The 26,944-nt window shown below is 40.0% G+C and overlaps 2 protein-coding genes, 1 long non-coding RNA gene and 1 pseudogene across 5 annotated transcripts in view; 2 read left to right on the top strand and 2 right to left on the bottom strand.

The window, feature by feature from the left end:
• Positions 1 to 8,934: 8,934 nt before the first annotated feature.
• Positions 8,935 to 14,224, bottom strand: LOC309968557. The gene is made up of 3 exons (XR_014326582.1): positions 13,602 to 14,224; positions 11,688 to 11,755; positions 8,935 to 9,454 (listed from the first exon to the last, which is right to left on the bottom strand). It is a non-coding gene; the product is annotated as an uncharacterized lncRNA (long non-coding RNA).
• A 138-nt stretch (positions 14,225 to 14,362) lies between these two features.
• Positions 14,363 to 24,949, top strand: M6PR (mannose-6-phosphate receptor, cation dependent). Of its 2 annotated transcripts, XM_082849842.1 has the most exons (7): positions 14,363 to 14,803; positions 19,839 to 20,012; positions 20,797 to 20,963; positions 22,010 to 22,119; positions 22,396 to 22,526; positions 23,083 to 23,209; positions 23,669 to 24,949. In XM_082849842.1, the coding sequence occupies exons 2-7, from the start codon at positions 19,840 to 19,842 to the stop codon at positions 23,789 to 23,791; spliced, it is 831 nt and encodes a 276-aa protein (XP_082705968.1). In that variant the 5' UTR covers positions 14,363 to 14,803; position 19,839; the 3' UTR covers positions 23,792 to 24,949. The 2 variants fall into 2 exon arrangements, with proteins under 2 accessions (XP_082705968.1, XP_082705967.1); XM_082849841.1 differs by lacking the exon at positions 14,363 to 14,803 and having other exon boundaries at positions 18,887 to 20,012.
• Positions 16,813 to 18,894, top strand: LOC309968555 (small ribosomal subunit protein eS6-like; annotated as a pseudogene). Its single transcript has one exon. The product of its transcript is annotated as a small ribosomal subunit protein eS6-like (transcript).
• Positions 24,948 to 26,944, bottom strand: part of PHC1 (polyhomeotic homolog 1) — a 21,928-nt gene continuing 19,931 nt past the window's right edge. Inside the window, exon 15 of the mRNA XM_082849840.1 lies at positions 24,948 to 26,369. Within this exon, the coding sequence (XP_082705966.1) occupies positions 26,215 to 26,369 (155 nt within the window). The 3' untranslated portion in view covers positions 24,948 to 26,214. The remainder of the gene's footprint in view (positions 26,370 to 26,944) is intronic.

Here is a 26,944-nt window from a genome sequence, read left to right as displayed (position 1 = left end):
CCAAATTTAGTGTAAAACTTGCAGCTATGAGACAATGAACCCCAATCAGGATAAATATAAGGAATATCACACCTAAAGAACATCATGGCAAAATTGCTGAAAACCAAAGATAAAGAGAAAATACTGCAAGCAGCCAGAGAAAAATAACACATTAACAGAGGGGAACAATGACATGAATGATAGCTGAATTCTCATCAGAAACCTAAAAGGAGAAAGACAATGGAATGCCATTTTTAGAAAGGTAAAAGAATAACACTGTTGGTGCAGGCACCATAGGAAACAGTATGGCGGTTCCTCAAAGAATTAAAAATACAACTACCGGGCTTCCCTGGTGGCTCAGTGGTTAAGAGTCTGCCTGTTAATGCAGGGGGCACGGGATCGAGCCCTGGTCCGGGAAGATCCCACATGCCACAGAACAACTAAGCTCGGGTGTCACAACTACTGAGCCTGCGCTCTAGAACCCAGGAGCTGCAACTACTGAAGCCTGCGCACCTAGAGCCCATGCTCCACAACAACAGAAGCCACCACAATGAGAAGCCCGTGCATCACAACAAAGAGTAGCCCCCGCTCGCTGCAACTAGAGAAAGCCCATGCACGGCAACAAAGACCCAAAGCAGCCAAAAATTAATTAGTTAATTAATTTTTAAAAATAGAGAAGACTTTAAAATAAATGAATAAATAAATAAAAATATAACTACCATACTATACAGCAATTCCACTTCTGGGTATGTATCTGAAGGAAATAAAGTCACAATCTCAAAGAGGTATCTGTGCCTCCATGTTTACTGCAGCATTATTTACAATAGCCAAGACATGGAAATAGCCTAAGTGTCCATTGATTAATGAATGGATACAGTAAATGTGAGACAGATAAATATATATATATATATTTCAGCCATAAAAGAGAAGCAAATTCTGCCATTTGTGACAACACTGGTAGACCCTGAACTCATAGAAACAGAAAGTAGAACGGTGGTTGCTGGGGACCAGGGCACGGAGGAAATGGAAAGATGCTGGTCAAACGGTACAAACTTCCAGTTATAAGATGAATAAATTCTAGAAATTTAATGTACAGCATAGTGGCTATACCTAACAATACTGTATTGTATACTTGAAATTTGCTGAGAGTAAATCTTAAATGTTATCACTACAAAAAAAAAGGTAAGTATGTGAGCTGATGGCTGTGGTAACTAACCTTACTGTAGTAATCATTTCACAATATATACATGTATCAAATAATCAGGTTGTACACCTTAAATTTACACAATGTTATACGCCAACTGTATCTCAATAAAGCTGGAGTAGGGGTCAGGAGGGGAATAATACTCCCAGTCCAGAATTCTATATCCAGTAAAAACATCCAGCAAAATGAAGAGGAAAACAAAAACCATTTTCATAGTAAAGAAAACAGATAATTTGTCATGAGCAGTCCGGCACTACTAGAAATACTAAAGAAACTTCTTCATACTGAAAATGTCACAAGATGAAAATTTAAATCTACAAAACTGAAGACAAGAAGAATGGTAAATATTTACATACATATAAAAGATGGCGGTTTGTTTCCTCCCCTTAATTTCTTTAAAAGAAAGAAAAAAAAAGCAAAATAGATAAGATAAATTATACACAAATAGCAAAGGGAAAGACCTAAAGCCAACCATATCAATAATTGAATTCATCATAAATACTCTAAACAGAGAATTCCCTGGCAGTCCAGTGGTTAGAACTCAGCGCTCTCACTGCCGGGGCACCAGGTTTGATCCCTGGTCAGGGAACAAGGATCCTGCAAGCCGCAGGGTCCAGCCAAAAAATAATAATAATAAAAGTAAATAAATAAACAAAGTGCATAGTGGGACTTCCCTGGTGGTCCAATGGTTAAGACTCCACATTCCCAATGCAGGGGGCCCACGTTCAATCCCGAGTCAGGGAACTAGATCCCGTGTGCCACAACTAAAGATTCTGCATGCCGCAACTAAAAGATTCTGCATGCCACAACTAAAAGATTCCACATGCTGCAACAAAGATCCCACATGCTGCAACAAAGATCCTGCAGGCAGCAACGAAGATCCCACGTGCCACAACTAAGACCCAGTGCAACCAAATAAATAAGTAAATAAATAAATATTAAAACAAACAAAGTGCATAGTGAACTACTCTTTTAAATAAATGAATAAATAGACTAAATGCATCAAATAAATGACAATGAGACTGTAACACTAAATGAAATAGCAAGAACCAACTATATGTTCTATATAACACACACAGTTTAAATATAATGACACAAAGAGGTTTAAGGAATATATTGGAAAAGATATACCATGCAACAGTAAACAAGAAACCTGGAGTGATATATTAGTTTCTTATTGTTGCTGTAATAAATTACCACAAATACTGCAGCTTAAAATGATGTATATTTATTCTCTCACAGTTCTGTGTGTCAGAAGTGTAAAATGAATCCATTTCCTTGATTTTTTCTGCTTCTAGAGGCTGCCCAAATTCCTTAGCTTATGGCCCTTTTCTCTGTCTTCAAAGGGCATTACCCCAATCTCTGTTTCCACTGCCTCATCTCCTTTTTCTGATTTTAACACTACTACTTCCCTCTTATAAGTATCACTGTGATTACACTGGACCCATCTTGATAATCCAACATAATCTCTCTTGCAAGATTATTAATTTAATATCTACAAAGTTTCTTTTGCCATATAGGGTAACATATTCACAGATTGTAGGGATTAAGACATGGACATCTTTTGGGGGATGGGAGAGGGGGACATTATTCAGCCTACCACAATTGGTTATATTACAAGACAAAACTGACAAGTATGAAGAAGTACATTTCATAATTATATGAATCACAGCATTAAGCATACACAACTATAAATGAGCATGCATGCACCTAATAATACTGAATAAAACTTCCAAACATAGGAAGCAAAACTGACTGAATTAAAGGGAGAAATAAACAAAGCCATAATCACATTTGTAGATATAAACATCCCTTTCTCAGTAACTGATAAAATAATTAGACAAAAAAATCAGTTAAAAATATAAAAGATCTAAACAATACTATCAACCACCTTGACCTAATTGAAATTTACCCAACAAAATAATATCAAATAACTACAAAATACCCATGACTTGCAAGTGTAAATGAAATGTTCATCAAGTAAATTATATATTGAGTAATAATGTTTTGATAAATTTCAATATATTGAAATACTACAGATATGTTCTATGACCACAGTGGAATCAATTACAAAAAGTCTAGAAAATTCTTAAATATTTAGAAATTAAAACATCCCTAAGTATTCGGAAATTATAATCCTCAGGGATGTACATATCAAAGCTACAATGATATATCACCTCACATGTGTTAGAATGGCTAATATCAAAAAGACAAGAAATGAGAAGCGTTGGAGAGAATGTGGAGAAAAGGAACTCTTGTGCACTGTCGGTGGGAACAAAAATTGGAGCAACCACTATGGAAAACAGTATGGAGGCACCTCAAAAATTAAAAATTGAACTACCATGTGATCCAGCAATTCCACTTCTAGATATTTATCCGAAAAAGACAAAATCACTATCTTGAAAAAAATATCTATACCCCCCTGTTTATTGCAGCTTTATTCATAATAGCCAACACATGGAAACAACCTAAGTGTCCACTGATATATGAATGGATAAAGAAAATGTGATTTTATATATATAATGGAATATCATTCAGCCATTAAAAAAGGAAACCTGCCATTTGTGACAACATGGATGAAACTTGAGAGCATTATGCTAAGTAAAACAAGTCAGACAAAGAAAGACAAATACTGTATGATCTCACTTACATGTGGTATCTAAAGAAAAAAGAAACCCGAACTCATAGGTATAGAGAACAGGTTGGTGATTGCCAGAGGTGGGGAGTAGACATGGGGGAAATGAGTGAAGGTAGTCAAAAGGTACAGTCTACCAGTTACAAGGAAGTCCTGCAGATGTAATATACAGCATGGTGACTATAGTTAACAATATTGTATTATATACTTACAAGTTGTTAAGAGAGTAAATTGTAAAAGTTCTCATTACAAGAAAAAATAATTGTAACTGTGTGGTAATGAATGTTAATTAAACTTATTGTGGTGATCATTTCAAATTGTATATATGTATCAAATCATATACTGTGCACCCAAACCTAATACAATTGTTATATGTCAATTATATCTCAAAAAATAAATATAAAAAATTAAAATGTTAGAGAGAAGTGTTAAAAATCCACTATTTTTAACCTGAGACTTTTCCATTGATATAATAATAAAAATAATTTAAAAGGGGGAAAAAACCAAAGAAAATTAAGTTCTCTTAGAAGAATTAAGATGACTTTTTGTACATCTAAAAAAAATACACACATTTCTAAATAATACATGGGTAAAAATTAGAAAATATATCAAACTAAATTATTATAAAAACACAATAGAAAAATTTGTAGAACACAGCTAAAACAGAGGCTTGGAGGGAATGTTATAGCTTTAAATGAATACAAAAGTAGAAAGATTTTAAATAAACAATCAAGTTTAAGAAGATAGATAAAGAAGAGCAAATTAAAACCAAAGTAAGCAGATCAGAATTTTAAAATCTGAAATCAATAAAATTTTTAAAAACCAAGCAACAGAAAAATTAACAAAGCCAAAATTTGGTTCTTTGATAAGATTACTGATTGATAAACTTTTAACAAGACTGATCAAGAAACAGAGAGGGCTCAAATTATGAATATCAAGACTAAAGAGAGTATAACTCTATAGATTTTAAAGACATTAAAAGGATAATAAAGAATATTATATCTATATACCAATAAATTTAACAATGTAGATAAAATGGAAAAATTCCTTGGAAAACACAATTTACCAAACTGACACAAGAAGAAATTTTTGAATAACTCTCTTTTCACTCAAAAAATTGAATTTGTTAGTACACACCTTCCCATTAAGAAAGCTCTGGGGCTTCCCTGGTGGCGCAGTGGTTGAGAGCCCACCTGCCGATGCTGGGGACACGGGTTCGTGCCCCGGTCCAGGAAGATCCCACATGCCGCGGAGCAGCTGGGACCGTGGGCCATGGGCCTGCGCGTCTGGAGCCTGTGCTCCGCAATGGGAGAGGCCACAGCAGAGAGAGGCCCGCGTACCGCAAAAAAAAAAAAGCTTCTGTTTACCAAGGGGGAAGGGGGGGGGTATAAATTGGGATATTGACATTGACATATACACACTACTATATATAAAACAGATAACTAAAAAGAACCTACTGTATAGCACAGGGAACTCTATTCAATACTCTGTAATGACCTATATGGGAACAGAATCTTAAAAAAAGAGTGGATATATGTATAACTGACCCACTCTGCTGTACAACAAAAACTAACAGTGTAAATCAACTCTACTCCTATAAAAAAAATTAATTAAAAAATAATATAAAAATTTAATTTTAAAAAAAGAAAGCTTCTGTTTTGTAGTCACTTTGCTGTACAGCAGAGACTGGCACAACATTGTATATCAACTATACTTCAATTTAAAAAAAAAGAAAGAAAAAGAAAGCTTCATGTTCAGATGACTTCAAATAGCATATTACATCAAACTTTAAGGAATAAATAACACAATCCCTTCAGAAAACAGAAAATGAAAGTACACCCTCCAACTTATTTTAGGAGGCCATGATGACCCTGAGAAAAAATTACAAGTATGTAAATTACAGACCCCAACCCTCATAAATATAGACATCAAAATCTTTAAAAAAAAAAAAAAAACTATCAGCAAATCAAATCCAGAAGAACATAAAAGAGGTAATTCATCATGACAAAGTGTGGTTTATTCCAAGAACAAAGCAAGAATGTCTATTTTTACCATTTCTATTCAACACTGTACAGAAAGAACTAGACAAGAATAATAAATAAAAGATCAAAAGATAGTAGAATTTACCAGTGAAGCCATCTGGGCCTAAAGTTTTCTTTATGGGAAGCTTTTAACTATAAATTCAATTTCTTTAATGGATAGTGAGATATTCAAGTTATGTATTTTTTCTTGAGCTAACCTCAGTAGTTTGTGTCTTTCAATAAATCTGTTCTTTTCATCTAAGTCAGGGGTGAGCAAACACGTTCTGTAAAAGGCCACACAGTAAATATCTCAGGCTTTCCTGGCAATATGGTCTTCTCACAACTACTCAACTCAGCCATTATAGTACAAAAGCAGACACAGATAAATATAAACAAGTATGTGTGTCTGTGTTCCAGTAAAACTTTATTCACAAAAGAGGTGGCAAGTGAATTAATGTTAATTAGTCAAGTTAGTTGATGGTGTTGTTCAAGTCCCCTATATCACTGCAGATTTTCTGACTATGTTAATTATGAGAAGAGGATATTGAAATCTCCAACTATAATTGTCAATTTGTCTTTTTCTCTCAAATTCTCTCAGATTTTGCTTCACGTATTTTAAAGCTGTTATTAGCTACAAACACGTGTCCTCTTGATGATCTAATTCTTTTATCTTTATGAAATGTCCCTCTTTATCCATGGTAATATTCCTTACTCTAAAATCTACTTTGTCTAATTAATATAGGCATTCTAGCTTTTTTTGGATTAGTGTTTGCATGGTATAATTATTTCCATCCTTTTATTTTTTGTTTGTTTATTTTCCCAGAGAGCATATACTTTCCCAGAGAGCATATACTTTCCCAGAGAGCATATACTAAAATCTACTTTGTCTAATTAATATAGGCATTCTAGCTTTTTTTGGATTAGTGTTTGCATGGTATAATTATTTCCATCCTTTTATTTTTTGTTTGTTTATTTTCCCAGAGAGCATATACTTGGGTCTTACTTTTTTCTTTTATCTAATCTGATAATCTCTGCCTTTTAATTGGAGTATTTAGGCCATTTTAGATCATGTGATTATCATTATAGGTAGCCTTATATCTACTATCTTGCTATTTGTGTTTGATTTATTCTTTGTTCATTTTTTCCCTATTTTCCTGATCTTTTTTATAAAATTGAATGTCTTTTATGATTCCATTTTATCTCCCTTATTGGTATATCAGTTATACCTTTCTCTTTCCTTGTTTCCTCTTTTCCTTCTTCCTTCATTCCTTCTTTCCTTTTTTAATTTTTTTGGCTGCTCCACGTGGCTTGCGGGATCTCAGTTCCCCGACCAGGGACTGAACTTGGGCCATGGCAGTGAAAGCCCAGAATCCTAACCACTAGGTCACCAGGGAACTCCCTTTTCTTTTTTTTCTTTTTTCTTTTTCTTTTTTAGGATGCTCTAGAGTCTCCATTATATCTTTAATCACATTCTTCCTCCAAATAATATTATACCACTTCATGTATATCAAATGCACCTTACAATAGTATACTTTCTCTCCCTCTCCCTGGCCATTGTCAAACATTTTACTTCTACCTATGTTATAAATTCCACAATAGATTGTTAATATTTTTCTTTTAATCAGGCATTAATCTTTTAAAGGTATCTTTTAAAATTAGAACAAAAGTGTTTTATAGTTATACTCATATTTATCATTGCTAAACTTCTTCATTTCCTTACATAATTCTAAATTCCCATGTGGTATAATTTTCCTTCTGGAAGAAGAACTTCCTTTAATATGTATTTTAGTGGTCTGTTTGCAATGAATTCCTCATCTTTTGTTCATCTGAAAAAAATTTTAATTTGCCTTCATTTTTATTTATTTTTATTTTTGGCTGCGTTGGGTCTTCATTGCTGCACGTGGGCTTTCTCTAGTTGCAGTGAGCAGGGGCTACTCTTCATTGCAGTGCATGGGCTTCTCACTATGGTGGCTTCTCTTGTTACAGAGCATTGGCTCTAGGCACGCAGGCTTCAGTAGTTGTGGCACACGGGCTCAGTAGTTGTGGCTCACGGGCTCTAGAGCACAGGCTCAGTAGTTGTGGAGCACAGGCCTAGTTGCTCCGCGGCATGTGGGATCTTCCCGGACCAAGGCTTGAACCTGTGTCCCCTGCATTGGCAGGCAGATTCTTAACCACTGTGCCATCAGCGAAGCCCCTGCCTTCATTTTTTTTAAGGTATTTTTGTATGTTGACAGGGTTCTCCTCCCCCACAAAAGTACTTACAGGTGTCTAATTTTGTCTGACTTGCATAGTTTCTGATGTGAACTATGCCACTGTGTTTTTTCCCCTCTGGCTGCTTTTAGGATGTTCTATTTATCACTGCTTTTCAACAGCTTGATAATAATGTGTCTTCATGTTTCTTCTGCTTGATATTCATTGAATATCTCTGATTTGTAAATTTATAGTTTTCATCAAATTCTGAAAAATTTTGGCCAATATATTTTCTGTCCTCTTTCTGAAGCTTTAATTTTAAATATATTTGATTGCTTGATATTGTACCATAAGTAACTGAAGTTCTGGGTTTTTTGGGGGTTTTTTTGGAGGGGGAGGGTCTTTTTTCCTCATGTGTTTATTTTGGATATTTTCTAATGATATGTCTTCAAGTTAATTAACTTTCCTGGGACTTCCCTGGTGGTCCAGTGGTTAAGAATCTGCCTTCCAATGCAGGGGACACGGGTTCAATCCCTCATCGGGGAACTAAGACCCCACATGTCACGGGGCAACTAAGCCCATGTGCCAAAACTTGAGAGCCCGCACGCTGCAACTACAGAGTCCACGCACTCTGGAGCCCACTCGCCACAACTAGAGAGAAGCCCGTGTGCCGCAACGAAAGATTCCGTAAGACCCAGAGAAGATCCTGCATGCCGCAACTAAGACCCGATGCAGCAAAAATAAATAAATAATTTTTTAAAAAATTTAACCTTTCCTTCTGTAGTTTCTAGTCTACTGTTGATTCCATTCAGTATATTTTCATTGCATCATTTCAGATATTGTATTTCTCATCTGTGGAAGCATAATTTGGTTTATTTTGAAAATATCTTGCCTTTTTCTCTTTATAATGTTCAATGTTCGTCTTATCTACTGAACATATGAAGTGTATTTATAATAGCTATTCTAACATCCTTTCTGCAAATTCTTTCATCTTTGTCATTTCTGGTTCAGTTTCTAATGACTGATTTTTCCCCTGGTTATGGGTTATATTTGCCTCCTTTGCATGCCTGATAATCTTTTGCTGGATTCCAGACATTGTGAATTTTATGCTGTTGGTGCCAAATTGTCTTGAGCTCTTTTCAAAATTGTTGGCTTTTGTTATTGGGCACAGTTACTTGGTACCAGTTTGATCCTTTTGAGGCTTGCTTTTTGACAAGAATTAGTAAGCAGAGGCAACTGTAAGCAGGGATAAGCAGGGGCTCACCTTATTTTCCTTCTCTCAGGAATCACTGTCCTGTACTGCCTGTTGTCCAGTATCTGAAAACTGCTGTTTCATATATTTTCGTTTTCCAGTTGTTTCAGATGAGAAAATAAATTCAGTCCCAGCTACACCATGATGCCCAGAAGTTCAAAAGAAAGAAGCAACTGCCAAAATAAGTAAATTTAGCAGGGTTACAGGATATAGGTCAAAATACAAAACTCAACTGTATTTTTATACACTACTAGCAAACATTCGTAAAAAAAAACTTTCACAATATTTTCAGTTATAAAAGCATCAAAATGTGAGTACTTGGGAATAAATGTAACAAATGACATGTAAGACCTCTATGCTGAAAACAAAACATAGCTGAAAGAAATTAGATAAGACCTAAATAAATAGAGAGTGTATCCTATCCATGGACTGTAAATTTCAACATTGTTAAAATGTCAATTTTCCTCAAATTTACCTTTAGATTCACATTAATCCCAATTATAATTCCAGCAAGATTTTTTAAACAGAAATTGACAGGTTGATTCTAAACATATTTATGGAAATGCCAAAACAATCTTGAAAAAACAGGAAGATTTACACTAACTTACTTCAAGACTTATAAAGCTAGAAGAATCAAGACAGTGTGTTGTTGGCATAATAATAAACAAAGAGATCAATGGAACAAATTAAGTCCAGAAACAGAATCACATGTATATAGTCGACTGATTTTCAACAAAGTTCCAAAGCAACTTAAGGGAGAAAGAAAAGTGAACAAACATTACTGGAAGACCTATACATCCATGTGGGAAAAAAACTGACCTCGACCCTACCTCAACAATACAAAAAAATTAATTCAAAATTGATCACAGGGACTTCCCTAGTGGCACAGAGGTTAAGACTCTGTGCTCCCAATGCAGGGGGCCCAGGTTTGATCCCTGGTCAGGGAACTAGATCCCACATGCATGCTGCAACTAACAGTTCGCATGCCACAACTAAGAAGCCCGCGAGCCACAACTAAGGAGCCCAGCTGCTACGACTAAGACCCAGTGCAACCAAATAAATAGACATAATAAATATTTTTAAAAAACTTTAAAAAACTGATTACAGATACAAACATAAAAGCTAAAACTATAAAGCTTCTTGGAAGAAAACATAGATACAACCTAAATACCCATCAAGAGAATAGATCAACAAGTTGTGAAATATTCATACAATATAGTACTATCTAGCCAAAAAAAGAGAAAAACCCTGCTACTGATATATGTAACAACAGAACCTCACAGACATTTTATTGAGTGAAAGAAACCAAACATAGTATATGATTCATTTTTTTTATGATTCAATTTTATATGAAATTCTGGAAAAGACAAAATTAATCTATGGTAAAAATTTCAGAGCAATAGTTGCCTCTAGGCCTAGGAGAATGACTGGAAAAGGGCATGAGGAAATTTTCTTGGGTGATGAAAATCTGCTAAGTCTTGATTAGAGGGGGGTTCCAGTTATGATGCATTTGTCAAGATTCACTGAATTCTATACTTAAAAGTTGTGGGACTTCCCTGGTGGTGCAGTGGCCAAGAATCTGCCTGCCAATGCAGGGGACACGGGTTCGAGCCCTGGTCCAGGAAGATCCCACATGCCACAGAGCAACTAAGCCTGTGCACCACAACTACTGAGCCTGTACTCTAGAGCCCATGAGCCACAAATACTGAGCCCATGTGCCACAACTACTGAGGCCTGCGTGCCTGGAGCCCGTGCTCCACAACGAGAGAAGCCACGGCAATAAGAAACTCGCGCACCGCAGGGAAGAGTAGCCCCCATTTGCCACAACTAGAGAAGGCCCGCGTGCAGCAACGAAGACCCAACACAGTCATAAATAAATAAATAATTTTTAAAAAGCGTTGTGAATTTCATGATTTATACATTTTACCTCAATAACAAAAAAAAAAAAAAACTTTAAACAAACATTGAACTCTAATTAGTAGGCTTGGTTTACCAGTTATAAAGTTACTTCCTGTGTTTTCTCATGTGTGAACAAACATATAAATATGTTGAATATAATGGGAGCTGATTTCCCACTCTTGGAAAGATATATAGATTTCCTAACTGTCTGCAGAGAGGGACCAAAGCAAGGACACACAAGTAGCAATAAACACACACTGTAATCAGATCTTGGTTTCTCAATACCCTTCTCCGCTAAAAGGAACCAGGCCGCCTTCGAGATATGATTGATTCTAGGGTAAGAAAAGTTCAAGATCCACGTGGAACATCTATGTGCCCAAAAGTAAAGGACTGCTCAAAAAATGATGGGGACAAGTCCAAAGGACAAAGAAGCCACCATAAAGAGGCTCCCACTGACAGTTCAACAGTGACCCAGTGACCCACAGCCTCCAGCAATTTTCCTCTCACCTCATCAGTGGGCTGCATGTTCCTGTGGCAGGAACCACATCCTTTCTTCAGAGCTCTGAACCCCTCCCCTGTGGGTGGAAAAGTAGCACTTCGTTTAAGTTTCTAAGTTGCCTCCTTGTTAACCCATCTTCAGCCCTCAAGGTAGTAGCTGCATTTTGTAGTTCCTACTTCTGTAAGATTTGTGTGTAACTTACAGTCCTCTCTTACCCCTTTTAGTAATTATTTTTTACTAAAAAATGACTCTTTATACTAAATTTTTCCTTAAAATGACTCATGTGGTATCTGTCTTCTGATTGGATGCTGAGTGATACAGGATCATTATTTCCCTCTTAGTCCTATCAAGAAATGCATACCTAAATCAGGAGGCAACATCAGACCAAACCAAAATGAGAGACATTCTACAAAATAAGTGACCTGTACTTTTCCAAATTTCAAGGTCAAATAAGATAAAGAAAAATGACAACTAATTGCAGTGTGTGACTCTGGCTTTGCTTCTGTGGTTGGGAAAGGGTAAAAAAGTGCTATAGTTCCTAATTTTGATAATTATACTGTGGTAATGTAAGAATGTCTTTATTATTAGGAAATACACAATGATGTACTTAGTGGTAATGGGGAACTTACCCTCAGATTGTTCAAAATAAAAGTGTGTGTGTGTGTGTGTGTGTGTGTGTGTGTGTGTGTGTGTGTGTGTGTGTGTGTAGGGAGGATGTGGGGGGGAGAGACCAATAAAGCAAATGGGGCAACATGTAAATACTTGGCAAATCTAGGTAGAGTGTATACAAGAGTTCTTTGTACTCTTCTTGCATTTTTCTAAAATGTTTAATTTACTGATATATTAAAATTGAAAATTACCAAAAACAAAAATATATTTAGCCCTTGAAATATGTTAAATATGATCATTTTTTTAAAGGAGGGCATCAATAAAAGTTCAAAATTGAAATCTGGTTCAAGATGGCACATAGAATACATGCATAATGGGTCTGAGAAACTACCAAACAAATATCAAAAGATTGCTAAGCAGATCAGAAAACGTGAGCAGGTAGAGTGTATTTGACAGTGAAACCACAGCAAAACCTGTAACAAAAAACACAGGACAAAGCTCTTGAGAGGTTAAAAAAGGCATTCCCAACAGAGCTCCCACCTGAGAGTCGACAGAAGAGCAGGTCTGGGACAATTTTCAAAGCCATGAATTTAAGCAAGCATCAGAATACCTAGCGCTTTCACACACCCTTCCCTTTTCTGCACACACTAAAGAGGAGGCAGCCTCAACATTTGATTTTAGGAACCTCCTAGAAGCGCTTTCTTAATATTTTTATTGGAGTATAGTTGATTTACAATGTGTTAGCTTCTGCTGTACAGCAAACTGAGTCAGTTATAGACACACGTATATCCGCTCTTTTTTTAGATTCTTTTCCCATATTGGTCATTACAGAGTATTGAATAGAGTTCCCCGTGCCATTCAGTAGATTCTTATTAGTTATCTAATCTATATATAGTAGTGTGTATGTGTCAATAGACAAATTACTTTTATTATTAGAAAGCAACTCATCTTTTAATTTTCGTATTTTTTACTTAAGACACATCCAAACCCAACCCAGATATACCACCTAGCCTGAATTGAATGTACCAGTTAATAAACAAATACAGTTTCCTATAGTCAGTATAACGCAGTGTCGACAGCATGAACTCTGGACTGTATACCCAACCTATATAACTAACTTACCCCTAAATGATGGAGCCGGAATACTGACTCCATAACTTAGTAGCTGTGGGGCCCAGGGTAAGTTAAAAAAAAAAAAAGTCACTTAGCCTCTGTCGCCTTTAATTTACTCATCTGTAAAATGGGGATAAGATACTTCCTCAGTAAGCTGGTTGTGAAGGTGAAGTGAACTGATACTCGTTTAAAACACGTACAACAGTGCCGGGTTTCTCAGTGTCAGCTTCTATTATTATTCGATTCAAAACGCTGTTCTAGCTCTGGTGAACACAAAGAGGAATCAAAATCCAGTCGCCATCCGAGGAGACGTTGGGAGGCACACGCAAATGCAACGAGGAATCAAAGCAGTAAGAAACCAGACTGAAGCCAGGTGCGAGCAGCCAGCGGACACTGGGAGGACGGAACGGTTCCAGCTGAAAAGGTCGAGTCCAGGAGTCACAGGAGCCTCTGAACCGAGTTCTACGAACGGGTAGGACTTCCACACACGGCTAAGACGCCACACGTGAGAGACACCGCAAAGGATCTTAGCAAAGGCGCAAAGACCAAAAATTGACTTGTCTCGGTCAGCAGAAGTGGCTGCAGAGTGTTTATCACACAAAATGCCGGAGGGATGATAAGGCTAACTGTAATAGTAACCCCTGCCGCACCTCACGGTGCTAAACCGGAGACGGGACGTAAAGAACAAAAGTGACGGTAAGAAAGCCAGGAGGACCACGACCCAGTCGCTCTCCACTATCCTCCAGGGACAACGCGACTCGGGGCCAGCACACAGCGAACCGGCGTCCCCCTCAGGTGGCAGACGTTCTGAAGCAGCAACCAGCACGAGAACTACAGCTCCCGCCGCGGCCTGGGGATCTGGCCCCGCCCCGCATTTCCACTTCCGCCGCCCTCCGGTCCGACCTACCAGGGAGCGAGCCTGGCGCCTGACCGCGCATGACCCCCGCGTGACCCCGCGTGACAGGGGCCCGAGCAGAGAGGCCAGGAGGTGGGAGTCTGGGACCCCAGTCAGGAGAAAGGCGACCCGCAAAGGTGGAACTAAACTTGCAAATCTCGATAGGGATTGGAGTTGATGCCGCGAGGGCGGAGCCTAAGGCCCACGGTCCTGGCCAATCAGCGTCCGGGATGATCTGAGAGGCCGGGAAGGGGAAAGCAGCGAAACGGTTCTACCGTGACATGCCGCGGGGTCTAGTGGGAGAAGCAGTTGCCCAGCGGCCGCCCGGCACTTCCTGTTTCCGGTTCCCGGAGTGGAGCCCAGCGAGGAGCTCGTGGGGTAGCTGGCTCTGCCGCGAGCTCCGGAACCGGGGTCTGCGGCCGGCCCCTCGCTGGTGCTGTCTCCCAGCCGCGAGCAGGTACTCGGACGGGGATTCTGAGCTGTGGCTGCTCCCTTTGCCTGTGACACGTGAGTATGAGGGGCGTGGAGGAGTGGGCTGGAGAGCGCTCACCCCTCGTGGCTGTGACGGGGGCCGGGATTGCTGAGTCTCCCTTGGCCCGGGTTCTAGCCCAAAAATCCAGCTAAGGAGCCCGAGGGTAGAAAGGCGGAGGCGTAAGGTTGGGGAGTTACAGAGTCGCCAAGGGAGTGAGGGAGAAAGGATCTCCAAGACCAGAGTTTGGAAGGCAGGGAAAGGAAGGTCGCTAAGTCTGGAGTCTGTTCGAGGTGTTACTGGATACCCGTAGACGGGATTTTGGCCCGCATCGTAGAGGGAGGTCAGGTGGCATCATTTGTAGAGGGTATGGCCCTAAGCATTTGCAAAGTCGGGAGACTAGACGGGACGCGAATGTCTGGAAGCCTGGAAGAAGTTTGAGGGAGATGAGTGTATGGTACGAAGAGTCGCCAATAGAGGGATTTGCGTTCCTTTTTGGAGAGAGCTTCCGCCTTTGGGCTAGAGCTGCTTTCTTAAGTCTTTTCAACCTTGGGCGGTTCAGCTAGTTAGGGCTGCTCTTCTGAAAGTGTGGGCTGCTGGAGACAGGAGATAAGGGCCGTCGCCATCAGAAATGAGCCAGAGAGAAGAAAGTAGAAATTCCACCGAAAAACAGAAAATGGTCATGGCTAGTCTGGGGGAAGTGAGTGGTACAGAGGCCTAGTGATGTAAAGTGTTTCCCAGTTCCTGACTTAGTCATTGGTCATCCCATTGGAGGAGAATTTTTTAGCCTTAACTGTATGGATCTATCGTTGTAGAACAAGAAAATTGAAAGGGATTTTTCAAAATCTTTAAGTCCTGCCGCTTGTTTCCAAAGTATCTAGGACAAACTCTTGCATCTTGAGAATCTAATTGTAGCACAATTAGATGTAAAAGGGGACTACCCAGCCCTTGGATTTCATACTCTTACGAATACATTTTTGCACTCCTTTATTTATCAGAAAATAGCTTTATACCATGACTCATTCACGTTGCCTTACTAATAACTTCATACACGTTTAATACTTGTATAACCTAAGGCAAGTAACTTAAGCTCTGTAGGAATCAGTTTCCTCATCTGTAAAATGGGAGAAATTATATCTACTTTTCTGGGTTGTGAAGATTGATGAACATAATCTAGATAAAGCACTTAGAGCATATGCCACTGAATCAAAGAGAAGCAGCTCAAACGTAGCCAACTCTTAAGCAGGAAAGAGAAGAATATATCTCTTTTTATCTCCTATCTTTTTGAACCAATAATTAAATGAAAGCTAGTTCGACTCAACTAATGCTGGCTGCAGGGTGTTCAGCCCTTCATCCTTTTGCAGTTTTGTGAGAGTCTTTGTTCTAATTTGGGAAAAGAAATCATCAACTGTTAACAGATAAGGAACTAACTTTGAAGCCAAAGAACACAGTCTTGTGTGTGAGCATCCCTACAGAAAATGGTCCTGGATAAAAGAATATTGAAAGCACAGAAAGTTGAAATTTCAAATTGGGTCCTGCAAGAATATAAAGAAAATGTCATGCTTAATCAATCTACTAAAAGGAGCCTCTTATTTTAGTCAGCTGGTCAAGTTGTGTGGATCAGTGAGTGAATTTAGAGAAGGTAGGAGTTTGAGGTCTGGGTTCTTTATTCTGCCTCCTGTTTAGTGAACCATGTGAGGAGTCACTTCCCCTTCTTGCTTTGTCAAAATGAAAGCAAGACTTTGACTGCCTACTCTGATCTCTAGAAAACTTAATGTGAAAGGAATGGTTAAGTGTAGACCATGAGCTCAGAGCTGCACTATCTGGTTCACACCACTAGCTGTGTCTAGTTTTCTCCTCTGTAAAATAAGGACAGTCGTATTTACTGCATAGGGTTTTTGTAAGGCTTAACTGGTTAATGTATGTTAAATGCCTAGCAAAAGGCAAGCACTCTATTAAGTGTTTCCTGTTGATGCTTTGTATGTGTTTATGGGAGCCTCAGACTTTGTGGCTGGCTATACTTATTCTATGGAAACACCTTATTAATATTACTACAATGAATTGATGTTTGGAGTACACCAAGTCGGGGAGATGACTTCCCAAGTATTGGTTGCCCTAGTGGAATGTGGGAAACGGAATGTCAAATGTGGGACTTCCCAGGTGGTGCAGTGGTTAAGAGTCCACCTGCCAATGCAGGGGACACGTGTTTGATCCCTGGTCCAGGAAGATCCCACATGCCGCAGAGCAACTAAGCCCGTGCACCACAACTACTGAAGTCCACGCGCCTAGAGCCCGTGCTCCACAACAAGAGAAGCCACCGCAATGAGAAGCCCACGCACTGCAACAAAGAGTAGCCCCCGCTCACCGCAACTAGAGAAAGCCCGCGCTCAGTAATGAAGACCCAACACAGCCAAAAATAAATAAATAAAATAAATTTTAAAAAAAGAATGTCAAATGTAAGTTCATTTAGCTCTTTATCATGGTGCCTCAGAGGCAGTTGGCCACTTCAGGATGAAGTTGAACATCTCTTTCCCAGCCAATGGCTGCCAGAAACTCATTGAAGTGGACGATGAACAAAAACTTCATACCTTTTGTAAGAAGCATATGGCCACAGAAGTTGCTGCTAATGCTCTGGGTGAAGAATGGACGGGTTATGTGGTCTGAATCGGTGGGAACAACAAACAAGGTTTTCCCCATGAAGCAGGTGTCTGGACCCATGGTAGAGTCTACCCGCTACTGAATAAGGGGCATTCCCGTTACAGACCAAGGAGGACTGGAGAAAGAAAGCACAGATCTGTACGGGGTTGCATTGTGGATGCCAATCTGAGTGTTCTCAATTTGGTCATAGTGGAAAAAGGGGAGAAGCATATTCCTGGACTCACAACTTCGCCTCGTCAGCTGGGGCCCAAAAGAGCTAGCAGAATCCACAAACTTTTCAGTCTCTCTCTATGTCCGCCAGTATATTGTGAGAGAAAACCCCTAAACAAAGAGGGTAGGAAACCTAGGACCAAAGCACACAAGACTCAGCGTCTTGTTACTCCACGTGTTCTGCAACACAAACGTCAGCATATTGCTCTGAAGAAACAGCATACTAAGAAAATAAGGAAGAGGCTGCAGGATATGCTAAACTCTTGGCCAAGAGAATGAAGGAGGCCAAAGAAAAACAACAGGAACAGATTGCCAAGAGACGGAGGCTGTCCTCTGAGAGCTTCTACCTCTAAGTCTGAGTCCAGTCAAAAATGAGATGTTCTAAGAGTAACAAATAAATGAGATCAGACATCAAAAAAAAAATGTAAGTTTGTTTAGGAGAGTGGAGAAAATTTATTCAGGTACCTATTAGTACCCATTAAATTCTGCCTGTTTTAAGTTTTATATGCTAAAAATGCAGTGGAATCAGTGGACCAGCATGACAAAGAATTAGAGGACTTTTTGAGTATTCAAACCGAAGTCCAGACTTGTAGTATGGAAGCATTTTATCATAAGTGAGAAAAATTTGGAAGAATTGAATCTTTGTATCAGAAAAATTGGTGATACTGTTATAAAATTAACAAGTAGTGATGGCCTAAGGGATCATTAATGGATACCAAAGTGATTTCTTTTGAAAGGGTAAATCAGTGTATCCTGGGTATAAAGATGGAATTAGAGAAAAGAAAATGAGTTTGGGAAACAGCCGCACGCTGCCATTCCTAAAGCAGTACAAGCATCAGATGAATTGGATTTGCTAAATTGTAAAGTGACGTGATGAATTCCTAGAGTTATCAGCAATTGGAAGCTAGAAACTCTTGAGGTTCATGACTGTAGAGCCTGAGGTGGGTTTTGGAATACTTATTCAAACCACTCATTTGGACCTAGTGAATTTTGTTCTTCCTATCATTTAAATGATTGAATGATTTTTCAGAGGTGAGACATCAGAACAGGTAGATGTCGAGTTTTAGGTGCTGTGGCAGTGTTTCTCTCTGTTCATCATTCTTATGGTGAATATGAACAAAGACTGTTAGATGCTCCTGAATATTAAAATGAGGACTTAGGTCCCAAAGTATTCAAGTCTTTTTCTCTATTTTACATCTTTCTTAATAACTTCCAACTAGCCCTTATCAAGTGTCAATTGTAATTCGAGAATTATCTTATGGAGGGCCACTGGTTTAAGCAGTATTTATGAACCAGTATTGAACTCTAAATAATGAGACATCTTAATCTAATTTCTTGCCAAATGGTAAAGAGGCAAGGATGTCTCCACCAGGCTGTCATAATTTAATTCTTTTTGTTCTTTCCTTTCCCTCTTCTCAGCCCCATAGTTTGTTCTGAAGCACTTACCTATGAATTAGACTGAAAGTGATTGATATATAGAGAGAGTTTCCCAACACAGGTGATAGATATATATGTGCATGTGTGTATATATATATATATGTATATCTGTATATGGGTTTCCTAACACAGGTGCTGTTGGCACAGAGATATTAAAAGGTAATGTTTGTTGCATATGCCAAAGAATCTTATAGTTTCTGCATAATCAAAATACTGTTCATTGGTCACACTTAAGTATTCTCTAGGCCATTGATTGGTTCTTCTGACAGTTTCTAGGACCAAAAATGTGTTTTTCTCCCAATACAGCTTAGAAGTCTAGATATTCTTTTTTTGTGCGCACCTTGCAGAAATCTCAACAACAACCTATAGACACTAACTCTTCACCAAGGCCAATGCTGTCCTCTTTGTTGAATGTACATGAAAGGGGCACGAGAAGGAGGTGACCAGTGGTGTCAAGGAAGGGAGTCAGCTAGGAAGAAGCTTTTGAAATAAGTTTTAAAAAGAAAAAGAGAAACCTGGAGACTTAAGGTTCCAATTCTGAATATTAAATAATGGAGAAAACAGAACTTGAAATGGAGACAAGAAAATAAAGCCCAACATCATAATAATGAAGAAAACTGGCTAGTGTAAAATAATAGGTGGTGGGTGGAAGATTAAAAGGTTAAAAAAATACCATTCATTTATGACACATTCATATGCTTTCTTTCTTTCCCTTCTCTCCCGATCCTCTCCCTCTTTCCCTAACACACGCACTTCCTCTCCCAAAAGGATGTTCCCCCTCTACAGCTCCTGGATGACTGGCCTGCTGCTGCTGCTGGCCGTGGCAGTAAGAGAATCCTGGCAGACCGAAGAAAAAACATGCGACCTGGTAGGAGAAAAGGATAAAGAGTCAGAGAAAGAGTTGGCTCTACTGAAGAGGCTGACGCCGCTGTTTAACAAAAGGTAAATGAGAAGAATCTTAAAGGGCTTGAGGAGCTAACTTTATTAAAGTATCTCTTCCTCCTCTTACTGATTTTATTTTAGTATTTTATTTAGTAGTATTTAGTACTGATTTTATTCCCCCCCCCCCAAACATAGGGGGGATACATGTATCATAACCTCCTCTGAGAGACGATTCTAATGTGAACTTTAGCAATATTAGTCTTATTTGGCCGTGCTATCTTGCTTTCCTTCATGATATAGAGCACATGCTCAGCCCAGTGTTCAGCACCCATGTGCAGGTACCTTATGCAGAAGAGTAGCGGTTTCCAAGACTGGATCCAATAAACCAGCTCATAGGAACTAAAAAGCATTATTTGATGCCTCGATATTTAGAAGTATCAGAATAACATATTTAGGCCTGCTGCGTCATCGTAAGTGTCAGGAATCTTCTGGTATATAAATCTGAAGATAATCTTTAAGGAAGGAGGGTGTATCTCATGAACACAGACCCTTACTCAAGGGGAAGTAGTAATGTTTTAGCATAGTCTAGAGCAATTATTCTAGAAATATCTAGAATACTAGCTGTCTTGGATGCTGTATTTTAATCAGTCATCATCAACAGATAGGGTGTTCTGTCTGGGTCATGGATATCTCATGATGCAACAGATATTATTCACTAGGACGTTTAGCCGTGACATCAGATAAATAAGTTGAGTGCACCATTGTTGTTGTTAAAAAGGAAACTGCTCTTCCTAAGGCTGACAGCTGTAACTGTCCTCTTCCTTCTCCTCACTTCTCCTCACAGCTTTGAGAGCACCGTGGGCCAGGGCCCAGACATGTATATCTACATGTTCCGGGTGTGCCGAGAAGCTGGCAACCACACCTCTGGGGCAGGCCTGGTGCAGATCAACAAAAGTAATGGGAAGGAGACAGTAGTAGGGAGACTCAACAGGACTCAGATCTTCAATGGAAGTAAGATTCTCCCTGTTGATCAGTTAATTGAATCCCTCTGATAATCCTGTATGTCTCAGACCTTCCCAGGCTCTTCAGTGTACCATACGGTATGTGTGGTTCAGCTCATCTGAGATACCCGCAAACCACAGGATACCTAGTTCCACAGCTCCTCCACAGCCAAGGCTCAGGACATTTATGTGTTTGTTTTAAAGTGAGATCAAGCTTTTTTGCAAACCAGTCAGTCTACAAAAATTTCCCCACCATCTTGAGTTATGTTGATAATATTTCTCAAAAATCATAAAATCATATTGCTGGAAAGGACTATGTGAGCAACTGTGGTCTATTTTCCTCCCTTAAGCAGATAAATAAATTATTCACTGCACATTGTTGCTCCTATAAATAACATAATAAAAAAACAACGTCAAGAGTTTGGGGCTAGAGGTCAGAAGACTGGATTTTTGATCCAGCTCATATTTATTCGTCCTGTGACTTTGAAAAATCATTTCACCTTTTTGATTTTGTTTTCTTATATGCAAAATTGGAAGCACAGTCCTTACCTGATTCACCTCATGTGATTATTGATCAAATGATACTTTGCAAAAGAAATTTGAACACAGTAAATACTAAAGAAGGAAAAATGCCCCTCAGTCTTCAAAATCATCCACTTTGAATTTATCTGTGGTGACTTTATGATCTTAGGCTTTCCCTTGCCACCAAGTAATTGGATGGAACCTCTCCTTTTGATGTTAGCAGGTATTCGGAAAATGAGTCATGATTAAGGTATGCATCATAATTGTATTTGCACTGTCAATTGCCTTAATTTTTGTGGAAAATTAAGGTTATTCTTGTATGACTGTCTGATTCTTAGTCGTCTTAATAAGGGAACACATGCTGTTATAAAGGAGCAAGGTTTAGCTGCTGTTTCTGGTATACAGAGCTCATCCTGAAAGGGTTATTTTAATTACAGCCAATTTCATTGAACTCACTTCCACTCTACCACAGTGCCCAGGTCTGCCTCTGCTTTTCCCGCACCCCAAAGCTCCGTTTTCCTTGTTCCTCCTCAGGTAATTGGATCATGCTGATCTATAAAGGGGGTGATGAATATGACAGTCACTGTGGCAAGGAGCAGCGTCGGGCAGTGGTGATGATCTCCTGCAATCGACACACCCTAGCGGTGAGGCACCCTGGGGCCTAGGAGCCTAGAGGAAATGAAAGGACTGGCCTGAGGTGGGAGAGACTGTCCAGAGGGAACAAGATAATTGGGACCGAGGAGATAAAACGAGAAGTTCAGCTTTTCCCTGAGTCATAGGCACCCGTGTTCCATCATACATGGAAGAGGAGGTTTTGAACCAGGAGAAAGCAAATGTTTTGGGGGTTTTGGGGGTTTGTGCTTTTTTCAGACAGGTGTCAGACACAACATAAATGTTGTGTTCTGTCCTCTTGTCATCAGGACAATTTTAACCCTGTGTTTGAGGAGCGAGGCAAAGTCCAAGACTGTTTCTACCTCTTTGAGATAGACAGCAGCCTGGCCTGTTCCCCAGAGATCTCCCACCTCAGCGTGGGTTCTATCTTACTTGTCACGTGAGTACGTTTTCCTTTATCAGTCCAAACCTTTTTTTTTTTTTTAACTCCACAATTACTTGGAGGTCTATAGGTACAAATAGTGTGTGTGCATGTATATGCTATACTATAATTTGTAAAAATCCTCTTTAAACTCTGTGCAAGTTTAAAAAAATGACTTAATGTTTTGGCCCCAATAAATATTTGCATTTGGATGTAGGGTTTTTTCCCTACTGGAGGGCTAGACAGTTTTTAATATGCTGCCATTAGATTATTCGAACTTTTAAAGAAATGGAGTTGTGTATCTAATGGTGACTGTTCTCAGCCCTAAGTCAGAGTCACAAACTCTGTCTTATTTTATTCTGATCATTTTGGTTTTCTCAGACTGACACTCTAATTGGTTTTCTAAGGACCTACCAACCCCCTTGTTCATTCAACTGACTACCCTTTTTTTTTCCTTTCATTTTTATGGAACACAGCTTAGGAAATAGGTAACAATGAATATAGAGATTATCTTTAGTTTCTGAGTCTTACTATTTCTTGGTTTTTGAGTATAGATGTCTTTCTCTCTCAATAGGTTTGCATCGCTGATCGCCGTCTATATCATCGGGGGGTTCCTGTACCAGCGACTGGTGATGGGAGCCAAAGGAATGGAGCAGTTTCCCCACTTGGCCTTCTGGCAGGATCTTGGCAACCTGGTAGCAGTAAGTAACAGGGCAGCTGGCTGAGTCCGTGGCCTACAGACAAGGTTGAATGACCAGCCATCCTAGTTTGCCCAGACTGAGGGGTTTCCTGAGACACAGGACATTGGGTGATAAAACCACAAAAGTCCCGGCAAACCAAGACAGTTGGTTGCCCTAGTACAGATAAGCAACATAGCATCTTAGTGTCTGGCCTTGTTAAGGCTTGGCTGGAAGAGCAGTCCTTTTCCTGAGATTTGGGAGCCTGATACAGCTCTTAAGGGGCCTAGGTGAGGAAAGGGTGAGGCCAAGTTAGAACCTGTCTGTTCTTCCCCACATTCAATTTAAGCTGATCCTTGGAGCTTTGGGGTTTTCTCTTCATTATCCCTGGAGAAAACCAGTTCCTGCCACATTCTTGGACCATAACATCTGAAAGCTGCTGATTTCAAATGATTGTTTCCTTCCTTTCCTTTCCCCCTACAGGATGGTTGTGACTTTGTGTGCCGATCTAAACCCCGAAACGTGCCTGCTGCGTATCGTGGTGTGGGGGATGACCAGCTGGGGGAGGAGTCGGAAGAAAGGGATGATCATTTATTACCGATGTGATTGCACTTTAAATGTCCGGCTTCTTCAGCCCCCAAACCAAAGCATCCTCAGCCAGGTTTCTTATGCAGCCTCCGCTCCAGTCTCTCATCTCACCCTTAATATTGCTCTTGCTTTCCGGTTTGCTTTTGGTTTGCATCCACTTGTCAGTAGTAGAAATGCCTTCCCTTTGTTCCCCATTTGTTTTCCCTCCTGAGAGGTACAGTTGTAGGACAGAGATAATATAATAGGGCCAATGACAGCAGAGGCTGTTGCACTGTCTTTTGGTATCAGAAAGTACAAGTAGGGGAGTTATCATGAGCAAAAGGGTATGGCAGGCTCCCTGACCCTTCCTTTTTTAAACACATTTTCACAAGTTTTTGAGACACTGGATTTCTTTAATTTAAAAAAAAAAAAGCAAAGAAACATTATTTATACAGGGTTTGATTGCTTTCATGCTGTTGCTCTGTACCCTACAGTATAGTCTCCATGAGAATCTGGATGTAATTTCTTGCTGCTTGGAACTATTTTGCAGTGATTACTTGGTTGTAGTCCAAGTACTGCCATTTGGTTTGAGCCTGGTGATGTCGTAGACTTAATTCTCCCACCTCTGGAATTAGGATGGGAAAATTTGAAATTTCCCAATTAGAGGATTACAAGGTACCATACATCATTTGCTGGCATTGGAGTGACTTTATAGCTGGAGCTAGGACCTGGATTGTAGTCTAAAGTTATTGGTCCATCTGCAGCCAAAATGCCTAATCCAGAAGTCCAGTCCATTGGAAAGGGACATTGAAATTGACCTCCTGTGCTGCCGGGGTTCCAGAAAAGGGAAGTCTGTTTACCTTGGTAGTGGGATCTCCTTGATGACTTTCTTCTCCCACTTGCAGTCAAAGCTGGCGAAACTTTTCTTACTCCTAAAACATTCCCTGTATCAGTATTTCTAAACATGTTGCACTTTCCTTCATAGGCATGTCATTTTGACTTTTTTTTTTTTTTTGCCCCCAGTCTTCTGGAAAGGGAATGGAGGCAGAAGTGGGACATCCAGGGCTCTGCCACCTTCCGCCCTGGCTGTGGCGGCTGCAGCACTTGTCCCTTTTTCTGGCTCAGGGACGTGTCTTCTTGCCCACGACATTACTTCTGTGGGGAGACGGTCTTAATCTTCTGATGCTTCCACCTTTCTGTTCAGGCCGTGTGCCCAGAAACCTGGCCTGATCTTTGTGTGATAGTGAGCCTGGGCCACTGAAGAGTAACATGGCTCCACTGGACACAGGAGGATGGAATCAATAGGCAGGGGCCTTTTTTAGCCTTTAGAGATGGAAATGAAATGATTTCATCTTTGGACTTTTAAATACTATTGGAATGATTTTTTTTCTTCTTTCTAAACAGGGAAAATAATGTTATAAAAGCATCTTTTTTGTTATTTGTTTGCATCCCTCCCCCACACTCTGGTGTTTTAAAAATGCAAAAAATATATGTATACATTTTTTTGTACAAAAACACTTAAAAGATTAAAAAGAAAAACACGTTGGCCTAGTCATTTGTGTGAAAGAAGAGGGTAGATACACTGGAATGATGGAGTAACAGACAACTGAGACCAATTTTCATCCTTTTACTGAGGAGGAAAAAAAATATTTAATATTTTTGTTGTATAAGGTATAGCGCCTAAGGCAGGTACTTCTATTCCTGACCTCAGTCCCACGCGCTCCTGCTTTATAAAGCTATAGGACAGAGCAGAGTTGGAATGGAAAAGAAAGGTGGGGTAGGAGACAACAGATAAACTGGAAAGGAGCAGGGGGATGCGGAAAGAAAGACAACAGCCACATGTGTGCCCAAAACTTTTAGTCCCTGCAGCAAATCAGAATGATGCCAACCCAGTCTCTACCCTGGCTGGTGACCCTGCCGTGGATGCAGGAGAAAATATCCAATACTAAGGGAGTGACAACAAAACTCTGGGCCACAGCTACAGTCACACGATCCAGAGGGAAGAGGGAGTGCCAGATTTTGCTACTTGTGTCACACAAGCTAGAAAACCCTAGCTCCCCCACTGCTGAGGCACACCTACATTCCACCCATTTCCTTGCCTCACCATACTGTACATTCCTCCTCTAGGAGAATTCTGACCCTGGCTAGACACTCCGCTCCGGGATAAGGCCAAGCAGTCCTAGTTCTCTAGACTGCCTCTTTTATAAAGATTGGATTAGGGTAGGTGAGAATCGTAAAGATTTAAAAAATAAAGTAGAACCCAGAGAAATGTCAAAGCTGCCACCATGTAGCACCAGCGACCAATTCTTGCACTTGTCTTCCCTGTCTCAGTAATCCCCTCTACAGAAGACATACAGAATTGGAACAGCTCTGTCTTCCCTGTGAAGTCTCTGCTGGCACCAGGTTATAACCTGGACAGTGGGGAGTGTCTGCCTTAGGCTGGTTTGTGCAAGAGGGCCACCTTAGGTCTCCTTGAGGACGTTTATCTTGGCGCAGATCTTGAGGGCAGGGCCCAGCTTGATGTTCATGGCACTCATAAGATGTTCCTCTTTAAGTAATAAAAGGGCCTGTCCATCAATCTCCTGGGAACGAAACTCCTCTGCAATCTCTTGGCAGCCTAGAAGGAAATGATGGGAATATGTATGAGAAACTACACGGTAGCACCAAAGTACTTGTCCTAAATTCAGTAATACAGTGGCCTGACATGGCAAGCTTTGGAAGCAAAATGAAATCAGAGCAACTGGCTATTTATAAAAACAAAAAGAGCCAAGACATGGACTTCCCTGGTGGCACAGTGGTTAAGAATCCGCCTGCCAATGCAGGGGACGTGGGTCCGATCCCTGGTCCGGGAAGATCCCACATGCCGCAAAGCAACTAAGCCCGTGTGCCACAATTACTGAGCCTGCGCTCTAGAGCCCGCAAGCTGCAACCGCTGAGCCCACATGCTGCAACCGCTGAGGCCCACGCACCTAGAGCCCTTGCTCCACAACCAGAAGCCACCACAACGAGAAGCCCATGCACCACAGCGAGGAGCGGCCCCTGCTTGCCACAACTAGAGAAAGCCCACGCGCAGCAATGAAGACCCAACACAGCCGAAGTATTAACTATTTTTTTTTTTAAAAATGAGCCAAGATAAAACACCTAAGTTGTTCAACCAGAGAGATACCTTCATTCAGATAACCTGAGGGGGGC

Source organism: Leucopleurus acutus (assembly GCF_964270905.1).
Source record: "Leucopleurus acutus genome assembly, chromosome: 11".
Classification (NCBI taxonomy): domain Eukaryota; kingdom Metazoa; phylum Chordata; class Mammalia; order Artiodactyla; family Delphinidae; genus Leucopleurus; species Leucopleurus acutus.
Note: the sequence above shows the minus strand (reverse complement) of the source record. Positions and strands in the feature narration are given on the sequence as shown.

Excerpts from the sequence above, each read along its gene's own strand:
- M6PR (XM_082849841.1), top strand. The coding sequence starts at position 19,753 with ATGACACATTCATATGCTTTCTTTCTTTCCCTTCTCTCCCGATCCTCT. Across the intron at positions 22,527-23,082 it reads GGTTCTATCTTACTTGTCAC|GTTTGCATCGCTGATCGCCG; the intron begins GTGAGTACGTTT and ends CTCTCTCAATAG. Across the intron at positions 23,210-23,668 it reads ATCTTGGCAACCTGGTAGCA|GATGGTTGTGACTTTGTGTG; the intron begins GTAAGTAACAGG and ends TTCCCCCTACAG.